The 12,954-nt window shown below is 40.6% G+C and overlaps 1 protein-coding gene across 4 annotated transcripts in view; it reads left to right on the top strand.

Moving 5' to 3' along the window:
* fto (FTO alpha-ketoglutarate dependent dioxygenase) overlaps positions 1-12,954 on the top strand; it is a 114,262-nt gene that overhangs the window by 18,334 nt on the left and 82,974 nt on the right. For all 4 annotated transcript variants that reach the window (XM_080299962.1, XM_026173569.2, XM_080299963.1 and 1 more), the window contains exons 2-6: positions 2,214-2,291; positions 2,494-3,529; positions 6,029-6,154; positions 9,735-9,814; positions 11,522-11,665. In XM_080299962.1, coding sequence (XP_080156088.1) covers positions 2,214-2,291; positions 2,494-3,529; positions 6,029-6,154; positions 9,735-9,814; positions 11,522-11,665 — 1,464 coding nt within the window. The remainder of the gene's footprint in view (positions 1-2,213; positions 2,292-2,493; positions 3,530-6,028; positions 6,155-9,734; positions 9,815-11,521; positions 11,666-12,954) is intronic.

Raw genomic sequence — 12,954 nt, 5'->3', positions numbered from 1 at the left:
AAATGAAATTAATAAATATATGGTACACAGTTTGATATCTCTTATAGGCCAAGATCAAAGCAAACCAATTGAGTTCTATTCTACCTAATATGTTTTGCTGTGATAAACAGTCCGGCTGAGGGAATAATCCCATCAAGGAAGGGAGAGATTAAAAAAAGGAAAAAAAAAAAAATCAGATATATCACTCAGTACAGACGGTTGGCACGGCTACCGTGAAGCATCCGTGTTATTATGGAATTGGTAATCTCGTTTCTTGGGTCTGAGTGGAAACGCAGACCTTTTTTCCCTGTGATTTTCCTTCTTGAATCAGGTGCAGACACAGAAAAGGGAAGACAGACACAGCAGTTCTCTGATACTGTGAGAGTCCATCTGCTTCAGAGGGCTCTGGTAACTTCTTGTCTTTCGTTTTTTCTCTGGAATTTCTGAGTATCTTGATGTATTTGACACGTGTGTGACAGACCTGGTTATGTGTGATTGGGCTTGAGGCATGGTGCTCACTACCACAGCTACATGTTTTTCAGAAAAGGCCATGCGCTGTGTGTGTATAAGAGCCACTTTTGCACTTGTGTACACAATGGTGGTTTTGCACTATGAATGAAGCAAAGTGTAATGTATTACTTACATGCGCACATATAAAACAGACGGATGCCACTATATGGATGTGTACAGTAGAGTCTCACAGCAGCAGTCAAATAAATACACACACAGGTACACAGCGGCATCCGCACACAACAATAGCCCAGAGCCTCACCTTGATATCTTCAGTTTCTGTCATAAGTTAGAATTTGACACCAATGAATGTGTGTCAGGTTGTCAATTTCTTCCAGCAGCCTTTGAATGCAGTCTGGCCATGAATAGTGCATGTTGTTTTGTTTTTTACATTCCAACTGTCTGCAAGTCTGTTTTTGTTTGTTCCAGAATAACTTGGAAGGCCTGAACACTCATGCGCATCCTTTAAGAAAACTTTCAGCAGGTGTTGTGTTGTTTAGCCTTAGGTAAAGTTTCAGCCCTGAAGGTAAATTCACCAAACTGCGTTAGATCAGATGCCCTCCCATTTCTTCCACCTCTGTGATTGTGTTCTGTTTCCTCTCTGCTGTCTTTAATACGCATTCTTCTTCCACTTGACCTCCTTATGATCCATACTCTTTTTGAGTCTGGACATATATCGTTTTATAACTGCAGTTTATTGTTATGACTGGGACATTTTATTTAGCCCTAAAAGTCAGGGCAAGTTTCTGTTTTTTACGTCAGTACCTGTGTTCCTTGTGAAGTCTTTGGCATTAGTAGTGGAGAAGTAATGTGAGACTCGTGCTGTAAATGTCTCAGAAATATACACCTGGCTGGTTTTTCTTCAACAATTACAACTGCTTGATTGTTGATGCACAAGTCATTCATGCAGAGGTTTGAAAGATGTAAAAAAGACAATAGCATGATGGGTACATTTCAGCTTCCTGCTGCAGAGGAGCCATATAGAGACTCTGTGTGTGTGTTTGTACATGGATGCACCTGCGGGGAATGAATGATGATGTACTGTGCACGCATGCAGGTACACATACCTTCAAACAAGCGCATATGGAAGCAGAAGAAGAGGCAGGTTGGGGAGACTGTTGTGAAATTTATTTGGGTATATATTTTTTATACTAGTTGCCATTGGATTTACAGGTCAGAATGGAATGTGGCCCAATGAAAGGTACTTTGATCCATCCTCCGAGCTGACTGTTTTATTGGAGGAGCTCTGCATGGCGCAGGACATCTTTTATAAGGTTGTGAGGAACCCACCGGCAGCCTTCGCAAAATCATAAAAATGTGAGAAGTCAATGAAAATAACCGGTGACCGGTCATACCTCGGCCAGTTTTGAAAGGATCATTTGTTCAAATGCATTAATTAAAATGGGCTGCATAGCTTGTGGTTCGGTTTGAAGTGATCATGATTAGATTTTGGTTTCCTATTACCTTATACTGTATATCTAAATGATGGATTTATTAGATTTACTGATTTATAGTTTTTAGTTTTATGTGTTTATCGCTTATTTTATTTGTGTAAACCTTTGTCCTCAAACGACGTGCAGACTGTCTCAGAAAAGCTGCATGCTGAGTATATTTGAAGGTTCAGGCTGCTTAGACATTAAATATAAAAATGACAGCAAAACAAAATGAGGCAACCATACTTGCAGCTACTTATCAGTCTGTTTTACTGTGTTGTCTTTTTACAGAGGCGGAGGCTACTGCAGGAGTTGGGAGACCAGAAGATCCCCTTTCTGGCACCCTCAGATCGAGGTTTTCAGCAGCTGGTAAGACCTACTTCTAGATACTGTTAATGATATTTAGACCTTAACTTTAACAGGACTGCAAAAACATGTCTTCTAACTGCTGCTCTCAAAGTTATTTTTTTTCCTCAGACAAAAATGCTTGAAATATAATTCTATTTTTATGTCGTATGTTTCTGCATGTCATGGTCAGCATGTTATGACAACACTGAATTGTGTTTCCTAGTGGGACACCAGTTACTCTGGTCTCGTGCTAAGGAAATCATGCTCGCTGCCTGCTGAGCTCCATAGCCGGGTGCAGGCAGCTCTGCTCACCCTCAGAAGGAAGGGATGCCTCCTGAAGGATCTGGTTCGTGTTCGTGACCGAGATGTGTTCACCGCTGTGTCACGTGCCCTGCTGGGCGAACCGGGCCATACATATCGCTATCTGGACACACGGCTCTTTGCCATCCCCTGGCACAGTGAGGACATAGATGTCAAAGGACAAAACTGTTGTGACCCAGATCTGAGAGCTGCCTGCAAGGCATTGTGGGAACTTAACACCTTTTTCTGCACTGATGTGTCTCAGCTGAAAGAAGGAGACAGGCTAACACAATGGGCGAAGGGAGAGGCAGAAGCCAAACAAGGTGAAGAGGGGGACACAGAGTCTAAACACAGTGAAGACTCTAAAAATAGTGAAGGAGGGGACTCGGAGTCCAGGCAGAGTGAGGAGGGGGACACAGAATCCAAGCACAGCGAAGAGTGGGACATTGAGTCAAAACACAGTGAGGAAGGCTGCTCTGGGTCTAAACAGGAAGGGGAGTGGGAGACTGAGTTCAAACACAGCACCGAGGAGGGAGAGTCTTCCCAAGTAAAGCCAGGTGAAACCAGTTTTGCAGCAGCTTCAGAGCATGCTGAAGGAAAATGTCCTGACTGGGGAGTGAAGGCCAGTGGTGGCACAGAGACTGAACCTGTGGGACTAAAGGCCCAGGAGAAACCTGTGGCCGAACTAAAGCACAGCCTATCAGATTACCACATTCAGGACAGAGAGGAGCACGGGAGTGGCCAGGGCTGTTCTCAACCTAGTCCTCCACAGGTATGCAGCGGTCCAGTAAAGTTCAATGTCACCTTACTCAATTATATGGACCCAGCCGCAATGAGCCAACTCAAAGAGGAGCCGTACTATGGCATGGGGAAAATGGCAGTAGGGTGGCACCACGATGAGAACCTGATCACTCATTCGCCAGTGGCTGTTTACAGCTATAGCTGTCATGATGACAAAGGTAAGGATCAAAGTTAAAATGGTATTTGTCATAACTGTGCTCAGTGGCTTGAACTGCAGTTCAGATTTATAAAATTAACACTTCAGAGGCTTTTACTTAATACTTCAAAACTCTTATCCAAAGTTATCACGATAATCTTTCACATTTTTGGCTTAAAATTAAGATTCCTTTTTCTCTTTCACTTCAATATCCATCTCATTACTTTATCTCAGTTGCTTTATGGTGGATCAGATGCAGCTAACCTTGTGTGTTATGGCCCTACAGCAGCACTGTAGCAGCTGTAGACATGGCCTCTGGTGAAGCAACCATCAGATCCATCTATGCGATAGTGTCAGAGCATTATCAAATGTCATCACCAGTTCACTGCTGACAGCCTTATCACCGACAGTGCGTCGGGAGATCACAGACGTTTGGATCCGAGCTCTTAAACGCATGCTCAATAGCTTAGTCAAACAAACAAGGCTTATCACATGTGCTGCATCTCATCTAAATCATTTCCTCAAGAAATGATCGATGTGCAATTATCTGATATGGAATAATGAGCCCTGCTTTGATAAGTGATAAGTGTTTCCTAGACTGTACTGTATGAATACGATGTCTCCTAATTATGGAATGCAAACCCTTTCAAGAGCTGATAGCGTTTGCTGGTGGAGTTGAAGGCAAATCTCATTGAAAAAAGAACTTTGCTTTCTAGTGTATGAATAAAAAAACAAACAAAAAAACCCCATGGAAGGCAATAGTGAGTATTACTCCATATTTTATGTTTTTATAAGTACTTGTTTTTAGTTTTAAAATAGTTTTTTGTACATAATACAGTAAAATGCAAAATCCTTATTTTTTATCATATGGATCACATTAATGACTGATGTCTTTATTCATCTCACTTTTTAGAAACCCAACAAACCAGAAGAGTGCTTTTTAGCATAAATTATAAGTAGTGCAGTCAGTCATTAGATCACTACTTGCACTCTCTAAATAGTGGAATGAGAGCAAACTGTGTTTTCCTGTTGCAGATGGAGCTAAAGGTACAGCTGTAGTCCAGCAAAAAAAAAAAAACGTACTGTTGAAGGTGGGAGCTTTGCAGTTTTAAGAGCCTTTGTCTCTGTCTTAAAACTGTAATTTTAAAGTATCACGCAGGTGCACTGCTAACTTCTCCCACCACACAGCTGGGCTTTCTTCATTGTTGTTTCTTAACCAGAAACACATGCTCAAGAGGTTGGTTTTAATGATATTTTTTTGGGCCATTTCAATTTTGACCTTGCGAACACAAGCTTGAAACACTGTGGCGCAACACCTTTCTGTGCTTGGCAGCTGTCTTTCTAGTTTCAAGTGACCCCCACATCTCCAGACTTAGAACTGAAAGGCTGATCATAGCTCTACAGATGTATTTTTAAGTGGATGGCTCTGAGAACTCCCAGAACCGGTGGATTAAAAAGGTACCTATTCCAGAGAAGACAGAAACGCGGCACATTAGGCAGCTTAGATGTACAGATATAAAACATTTTGCATGACGCATTCATTTGAGATGTCTTTTTCTCACTTCAATTGCCTTTTTTTTTGCTTGGACTAAAGAAATGTAGAGTTGGTCTTTTTATACCTGCACAGATCCAAAGGAATCTGCTACAATTGAGTGTTTTCCGGCACAGTGGATGATCTTCCACCATTCCTAAGGCCTTGGGGAGAGCTGTCATTAGCTGGCTCTCAGAGCACAATGGCTGGAAATTAAGTTACTATTTATCCGTGCTGAGCAAAGGAAAAGGCAGCTGTGGGGCAGAGAGGCCCAGAAAGAGTTTAGTATTGATTTTGCTGAAGGGTGTTGGCCAGCCAAGCCAAATCTTGTTTTCTTAGTATGCCAGGAGAGAGAGGGACAGGGGAGGCGCTTGCAGCAAATAGGTTCAGAAACAGGAATATCATAGGATACATACTGTCCAATAACACACTCACACACTCACTAAACAACATCAGGGGCTTTTATCCAACTATTTCCTCTTGCACAGCATAATGATAGCATAAAGATCCTGTGCTAACAGCCAATATGACCACAGCAACACGTATCATCTTTGCTTGGCTGCTAAGTGATTCTTACTTTCTGTAGACAAAGGCTTACATCTTACATCCATTGTTTGGGTGGTATTGATTTAATCATTGCACTCTTTTTTTTTAATGTGTTAAGCCTTTCTTTAATTTAATTTCATTTAATTTTATTTTCTGGCTACATCATTGGTGATAGATGGCCACTGCTGTAGTATGCTATAGCAGTTTTCCACTGCATTACCCAGATATACAGGCAAAGATGTGACAAAAGTGTTATGTATTTTTTAAACAGCTTCATAACAAACATGTAATTCCATAAATATTTAAGAGATTTAAATTTAAGGATGCTGCAGTTTTACAATCACTTAAGTCACACTGGGTTAAACTGTCAACCCAAAGCCCCAAATGTGAATATAAATGCAAAATGCAAATGTTACAGTGTGCTGGGCTCTGTTTGACTGACAGGTGAGAGCAGTGAGGGAAGCAGCAGTGATAAGGCCTGCTGGAGGATTGGGCTCAAGGTAGCCTGGGACATCCACACACCTGGCCTGATGCTGCCGCTGGAGTCTGGAGACTGCTATTACATGAGAGGTACAGACGTTTGTACATAAACGCACTCGGAGCTACACACATGCACATGTAAACATGTTGCTCGCACAGCTTAACCGCATTCGCCACTATGTCTGACTTTGGAGGGAGGAACACTTTCATTACCCCATGTTTTAGTGTTACTTGTCCCCAATGACCCATGCCAGCAGGATGCACTTCACTCTCACTTTCATGCTCAGTCCTTTTCTTCTAATTCTCTCTGCAGGAAAAACAGAGCTGAGACATGCGTGTTCATGCGTGTGTATGTGCAGAGAGGTTACTTGGCTTGAAAAGTGAGCTTTAAGGTTCCATGAAATTGTGTGCATTAGAGAGGTTAAGAAACCCAAATGTTATTTTTTGAAGTCCTGTGACCCATTCCTGACTATGTCTCTATGGGGAGAACAGACAGCAAGCCACAGGGGTGTAAATCATAGCTTAATGCTTTTGGCTGCAGCAGACACCTCCACCCTCCTCTTTTTGGTCCCACGGGTCTTTCCAAGCTTTCTCATATTTTCTGAGCGCAAGGACATTTATCCACATCACATCACAACAGAGCTTGTGTTCAGCTGGACAAGAAGTTAGCGGCCCTTATAAAATGGCGGATTTATTATTTTATAGAGGCACTTTGCTTTCTTAAGTATATAAAGGTACAGTTTTAAGGTGGTCCTTATTTCATCTGCATGATGTATTACCGTACTTTGTGTATTTTAAATAAGTGACTAATTCATGTAGTTTGGAACTAAGAGTAGAGAAAATAAATATTTTAACTGATATACATCAGAACATACTTGACTACAACACTATGCTCAACATTTACATCAAATAAATACAGGTATTTAGACGCTGTTATTCACTCTTTTCTATTTTTTTTTTTAATACTTCACCAAATGTCTGGAGAGACTTTCTTTTTTAATTGAAAGATTACCATCTCTTTACACCCGCAGAACAAGGTGGTATAAATAACTTACTTATGTACTGCAGATATGTCACAAATCAGATTTACAACTAATTACAAACGAAGTAAAGCAGCTCTTACTTTTATGTTTTGGTTTTTTGTTTTTTTTAAAAACAGCATGCTTTGATAATAATATTGTTGTTCGTAAGCCTTTAGGCCTCCAATTTCACAATTCTATAGTGGGGGTAAAAAAGGAAAAAGAAAAAGCACTGTAAAATATTTTCTCCAAACTGGTCAAGGCAGATGGCATTCCTCCCTGAGTCTGAGTTTGCTTCCTATTAAAAGCGAGTTTTTTTTTCTTCTCACTTTCACAAATACTTGCTCTAAGGGCAATGACAACTGTTGTGGATTGCTTTTATATAAATAAAATAAAAATCTAGTTTTTACTCTATCTGCCCCTTCACATCTTTATAAAACAACTGTTTCTAAAACAGGTGTTTTATAAACTAGTTATTCATAGTGTCAGTGGTAAAGTGTAGTAACTGTTTGCCACTACCTTGATAATAGCAAGGTGTTTTCTATAGCTGCACGCACATGTGTACCACATGTGTCTGATTTTCCAGTTTAAAGTTCAATCAGATTACCTGTCTACTGTATCAATGTAATTTTAGAACATCGTCAGTCTTTTCAAATGGACCACTAAAAAGTAAGCAATAGGAAGGTTTTAATGAATTCCTGACATTGACTCTTTGAAGATGCTATGTTTTCATCTGAGAGCAACGATGTCTGTACCTAATATTCAGTCTGACAGGGCTTGAAGCCGACCTCTTTTAGCTGGATAAGATTTACAATAGAACAGTCAGTTTCAGGCCAGCTATTATAATAGAGTGATGGGCTGTTGTGCAGACCATTCTAATGGGACTTGACTGTCGCGGATCAGTGGGGATTTATGCTCCACTTGGTGAGTACGCCCTTGAGAGGCCAACTGCTGCACGACGATAGCAGCTCACAGAGTCCTCGGCAGTCTGTGGCTTTGTCGGCCTACCTGATTTAAATGCTTGGCACAATGCACAAACACAGCCATATGGAGAAAAAAACCCAAACAAACTTAAAATTATTTCGTTCTTCAATAGAAAAGATTTGTTTTATATACAGTACACAATTTTGTGTCCTAAAATACTCAGAAGTTTTCCTGCACAACATTATTTTTACATACTAAAATCCTAAAACTAAACCAATCGCGAGACAAACAAGTCTTGTAAGACATGCAACACACACACAAACTCTATATTTTGTCACTGAATCTTAAGTTTTTCATGATTTTTTTTTTTTTTTTTTTGGGTGGCAACCGACACGTACGAATAAAAAACTGGATGTTTCACCTCACCATGTCAAGCCCACTCGTGTACACACAGGCAGAGTGGCCAGTGTTAAACCAAGTGTTAAGATATATTGTACCAGTGTTTTGGTGACATACACCGTATGATAAGTAGTTTTGTGGTATTAAAAGAAAACTACAATGGTGTATAACCACAGACACCGTAATGTATTTTCAGCACCATTTGTCGGCGGCTGGCCCCTTTGAACTGCTAATGTCTGAGCTGCTGGAGGCAAATTGAATCACCATCATTTCCACCCAAATGGAATTTCAGTGGTTAAAAAAGAACAATGCAAGTCTTGACACCGGGCCTGTTCAATAATCTGATTTCCAGCTCCCAATGCACAGGGGGACTGGAGAAAAGACTTGACCCAATATATTTAAAAGCCTGCTTCCTGGAAAAGGAGGACAAGTGGCAGCAGGCACAGGGGTTGAAAGAAAGATAAATATTTATTACAGTTATTGAGTTTGCCTCTACTCCCTCCTGATCCCACTGACGCATCAGACGCGCCAAGAAAAGAGCAGATTGATGGAGATAATTTGTTATTGGATATAAACAGTTTTAAAGACGCAGAGTAATTCTGCCCAGAGACCTAATCCTTCACAATCTCATCAGGGTGAAGAAAACACCGGCAAGTTGTTTTGTTTGTCACCATCTTTTTTTTTTCTCCCACCAAACAATAATATCTTCCTCCCAAAGCATTTGGCTGTTTGACTTTCAAATCACAGGCATTAGCCGGTGTACTCTTGCTCAAGGCGGGTGTAAATATGCACATGTGCTGTGAATGACAGCTCTGTCATGGCTAAATTAATTATTGTTATGAGGCAAATAATGGCAGAGCTGAGAAACATCTATACACACAAAGAAACACATGGAGGGATACACAAGAAACAGCAGTAAGGCCTCTTTGTAAAGCTTGTGTGATATTGGACAAATGTTTGTTGGTATGGCTCTTCCATCTTGACAGATTGAGCTCGATCTGGTTTTGTTTGGTAATTAAAATTATACTACAATGCTGCTCACTCTATTTGATTCGTCGGTACTGGACCAAGCGCAATCTGTCTGAGAGTATAAGATGATGTAGTTGTCATGTTTCTTCACTCTCCTTCTTTCCTGTGTTTTCTGTCATAATCTTTTCCTTTTATGCTCCTTTCTACTCTTTATTTTAATTATTAAAAAACACAACATCAGTATGGGATGAACATTCAGTTCTGGTGTGAGCTCTTGTTTACTCTTCGCTGCTCTTTTGATAACTCTCATTGGTAATGTCGTTGTGTTTTGATAGTTTTCTCTTAACTGTATTTACCAGATGACCTGAACAGTACCCACCAGCACTGTGTCCTAGCTGGAGACACTGCACGCTTCAGCTCCACACACAGAGTGGCTGAGGTGAGAAGTCAGACAACAGATTAAACTCTGTTCTGAATCGCTTCGTAAAATGCTGTATGGTCTACCGACAGCCTCCTTTGGAATTAATAAGGAATGCTGCTATGCTGTTTTATTGAAAGACTCTGTAAAAAGTTAATAAGTAAATAATATTCAACATTGTATGCTGAAGAACTTTGTTGTCCTCTTACGACCCTTTTACTGAGAAATAAAACAGAAAAACGAACGGTCTTTCCCTGCAGGGTTTGGCGATGTAAGTAAAGCCACTGCAGTATATCCAAATATACTACAAAATGTTTTAAAAAAAAATCATCAGACTGCTAAGGAAAAATGTGCCTTCCCTGGTTGGTTAGTGAGTGGTTGCTAGTAGTTACTAGTTGAAATTGGTCTCAAAGATGCCATGCTGCACCAAAAACCTTTATGCAATTCTTTGTTGTTTGCTGCAGTCCTGATTGGGGTGGAAACTTGGAAAAGTAGAAGGCAAAACAGAAAACACAGATTGTTTACTGCAATTAAAACATTTCAAGTAGATCAATATTACTTTGAAAGCAAATGGTCTTCGGTACAACACTGTCTTTGAAACAGCCAGCAACCTTCTGTTACAGCCACAGTAGTGAAAACGGTGAATGTGGCGTGATAGGAATTATAGTTACAGTATTCAGTGAACTTGCAGGTTTTTTTGCCATTTAAGTGTTTGCTTCAAAGACAGGGACCAGGTCTGTGATCGCTTGCAATAAGTTACCATCTTCCAGGCAACTTTTGTGTGTCATGACTGATAAATTGGCAATACTCCGTCTGCTATCAGTCTGTCATCACTTTGCGAGTGAATGGGTTCACGTTACATGCAATCTGTTTGTGATAGCAAGGCGATTAACTGTGATTAAAACTGTGGCAAAAATAACAAATCTCTTACTGTCTGTTTCAAATCTGTCTACATGTGCAGAAATTAACATTAAAGAGAAATTCACAAGAACTACTTACAGTCCAGCCAAAGCCTTTTTAAACAGAAATTCTTCTGCAAATAGTGATGCAGTCGTGCAGGATGAGGTGGTGAACATACATAAAATAATGTTAATTTCCTCTGATTCCACAGAGATGTTAGGCTAGTATGTTAGCATGTTAAACCACCTGCCTGACATTGTGTAGGTCCTACTCGTGCTGTCAAAGCACCTATTGCCCATTAGAGAACCAACATCTAGGGAACAGGTTTTCCTTGGCCCAGGATGCCCATAGGATATCCTTTGGGTTTTATAGGTTGGGGTCATGGAATGTGCATGTTCCAGCGAAGCCCATGGACTTACTTGTATTAGGATGTGATCAGTTTTTAGGTCATACGAATGCCTTGGGTTCTTACTGATGTTTCTCAAGTTGTTGAGCAATCCAGCTAGGGCAAATTGTCAAGCTGGGGGAGGCTGCATGCCATTAGAAAATGCCCTTGGCATTGGGATGTGTACTTGTTCTGCAACTCTCTGTAGGTGCTTCATTTAGAAGCAGTGTCCTTATGAATTTTCCCAACAGAACAGAACATTGCAAATAGTTTACCTGTTCTGTCTGTGGTTTTAATATTAGCAAGTAGACAGCTTATTAGTTGGGTAGTTTGACCAGTATATGCATATTTTCTAGGCATGCACCTAGGTTAAATGTATTAAATTTCTCACAAGCACTGCAGTTACGCTCTGTTTGTAACACAGTCTGTGTTGTTCCGATCAGTGTTCCAGTGGAACCCTGACCTACATCCAGTCACGTTGCCAGGAGGCCCTGTCCAACCTGCACACTGACCCCGACACAGGATCCCATAGGCTTGTGGCTCTGCTGCCGGCAACGCTACAGGACTGTGAGGAGATTCACAATGAGGTGGGGAGACGGTGGTGTGTGTTCACATGAATGTGCATATGTATGTACACGTGTGTCTGTGATATGTGTGTTATGCACATTGGACCATTCTTTGATTTTATTTGCGTTTTTTACATGTAGTTTTACTAGCATTTTTAAGCTAGCGTAGATGAGCTGTATGCACCACATCTGAATCAGTTTTATAAATCTGACTTCACTTTTAGGGCCTTCTGAGACTACTTAATGTGAATATGTGCCAAGAGTTTAGACAATAGGATTCCAGTCTTAAGTTTTAAAGACTATTCCTTTACTTTTTTTAAGAGTTCATGGCCCTCCTAGCACAATCTGAATTGTTCCATCTGGTCACAAAAAACAATTAAGAACCATCTGCAAATATGACAGGATTTTTCAAGACAGTATCACAGAAAGTATTGTGGAAATACAATGAAACCATTATCCATGATTAATAACAGTTTGCTTATTTATTTATTTTGCTTTTGCATTGTATAGACTTGTGCACCTGTGGATAGAGTCTGGTGAACATACATTTAATGAAGCCCTTTGACCTTGTGTTCTTTGATGGGACAATCACCCTACGTAACTTTACGGTATCAGTGTGTTATATCTTTCCATGTCAGTCTCCCAATGAGCCAAATGATGTCAAAAACATGACAACAAAAACGACAAAACACATTCCAACAAAAACTCTTAAAATCTGAAATGAAAAGCAAATATGACAAAGAGGAAAATCGTGTGCTTTAAACCTTTTTTAAACATTTTAATCCTGGTGGATTCTGGTTGATTCTATTTTATCTGCATTATGAGACTTGTGTACCATACTGGAAGTAATCTGATAGCAGGTTAAACATCTGTACATGGCAGGATGGACGCTTGCCAGCTTACCAACTTCTACGTACCTTGTTGTCTCTGCTCAGGGAAATGGTTGCAATATGAAATCCAGGTTGTTTTCATTTGTCCTGGCCTGTGATGGATTGTACAGCAATAGCCTCTCCATATGTTTTTCTAAAAGATGGAGTCAGGCCCCTCTCCACTCCTTAACCCCTTTTTATACAGAACAATGAGTGATGCTGGCTTGGGATATGGAGGGATAGAGGGAGGTCAAAAAAGAGGAACACGAGTGGCTGTGCTGCAGAGCCACCAGCATACTGTGTTCACTTGCTGCAGGCCAGCAGTTAATATATCACTTCACCTCTCCCTCTTTTACACCCTTTGGCCCAAAGTTCACATCCAAGCTGACACTAGCACCCAGACCCCTTAGCAGGATACCATGACAGATGAGTCTGACGTAA

This window comes from Astatotilapia calliptera, chromosome 1 (assembly GCF_964374335.1).
Source record: "Astatotilapia calliptera chromosome 1, fAstCal68.1, whole genome shotgun sequence".
NCBI lineage: Eukaryota > Metazoa > Chordata > Actinopteri > Cichliformes > Cichlidae > Astatotilapia > Astatotilapia calliptera.
This window is presented reverse-complemented; position numbering and strand designations above follow the sequence as displayed.